Source organism: Telopea speciosissima, chromosome 4, assembly GCF_018873765.1.
Source record: "Telopea speciosissima isolate NSW1024214 ecotype Mountain lineage chromosome 4, Tspe_v1, whole genome shotgun sequence".
NCBI classification, from domain to species: Eukaryota; Viridiplantae; Streptophyta; class Magnoliopsida; order Proteales; family Proteaceae; genus Telopea; species Telopea speciosissima.
Window position 1 is genome coordinate 36,599,280 of NC_057919.1, and position 1,562 is coordinate 36,600,841.

General features: G+C 40.7%; 1 protein-coding gene across 1 annotated transcript; it reads left to right on the forward strand.

The window, feature by feature from the left end:
* Positions 1–393: 393 nt before the first annotated feature.
* On the forward strand, positions 394–987 carry LOC122659261. Its single transcript, XM_043854392.1, has one exon. The coding sequence runs from the start codon at positions 394–396 to the stop codon at positions 985–987; it is 594 nt and encodes a 197-aa protein (XP_043710327.1).
* The last annotated feature ends 575 nt before the right edge of the window (positions 988–1,562 follow it).

The following is a 1,562-nucleotide window of genomic DNA, read 5'->3' on the forward strand; positions in this document are numbered from 1 at the left end:
GCTACTATTATACTTATCCGTTGAAGAAATGGCAATGAGATCAATGGTAGCAAAACTTGATCAAAAGAATGGGGAAGAGCACGCAATCTACTGCTTGAGAAAGAAATTGTTACAGTACAAAACTCGCTATACCCCTCTGGAAAAGACATGTACCGCCTTGGTTTGGGTAACTCAAAGATTGAGGCATTACATCCTTTTAGTTCCAATCCGACTCATCTCAAGGATGGACTTGATAAAGTACATGTTTTGAAAGCCAGGGTTAATTGGAAGGATGGCCAGATGGTTATTGTTATTATCAGAATTTGATATAACATATGTCAAACAAAAGTCTATGAAGGGGCGAGCATTCTCAGACCATCTAGCTACACATCTAGTACAATCAGATTACCACTAATGGAAGATCTTTTCCCGGATGAAGACTTAGCGTGCATGGAAGAAGAAGAATGCAAAGACTGGTGGCAGTTGTATTTTGATGGCTCAGCCAATCAAAGGGGATACAGGGCCAGAATATTGCTGATAATCCTAGAAGATCTTTACCTCCCTTCTGCTTTTCGATTAGAATTCCCATGTACCAACAACATTGCAGAGTACGAAGCATGTGTGATTGGCCTGGAGGCCGCCATAGCATTGGAAATCAAGAAGTTAAAAGTTTATGGGGATTTGTCAATCATAATCTGTCAAACTCAAGGGAAATGGAAAATGAAAGATGAAAAGCTGAAACCCTATCAGGAACACTTGGAACGGATAATCAAGAATTTTGAAGAAATCACATTCAAATATTTGCCAAGAGTCAACAACAGATTTGCAGACGCTTTAGCCACCCTCACCTTAATGGTTGAATGCAGCTCAGATACCCGGATCCGACCATTGCTGGTAGACAAAAGATGTGAACCGGCATATGAAGAATCAGTGAAGGTCCTGATAGCCGATGGAAAAATATGGTTCGCACCCATAATTGACTTCATCAGAGAAAGGAGGCATCCTTAACATTTCACAGTGGGAGAAAAGAAGTGGCTACGAAAGTATGCCACACACTTTATGCTCCAAGGAGACTTGTTGTACAAAAGATCTTACAATGGCATACAACTGCTCTATGTAAGTGGGGAACAAGCTCAGACGATCATGAAAGAAATCCATCAGGGAATCTGCAGACCACTTATGAATGCCAGAATGCTCGCCAAGAAGATCCTAAGATTAGGGTATTATTAGACAACCATAGAAGAAGATTGTGCCACATTCGTGAAAAGATGTCACAAGTGCCAAATATTTACCAACATTATTGACATTCCTCCCATGGAACTCCATTCATTGAATGCTCCCTGGATATTCTCCACATGTGGCATTGACATCATAGGGAAGATGACACCGAAAGCATCCAACAGACATGAATTCATCCTTGTTGTCATAGATTATTTTACCAAATGGGTGAAGCACAGTCTTATGCCATCTTGACAGCTGCAAAGGTAGAAAAGTTCATCAAGGAAAATATCGTATGCAGATACGGAGTACCACACACCCTTATATCCGATCAGGGAGCATATTTCTGGGGAAAAATAGATAAG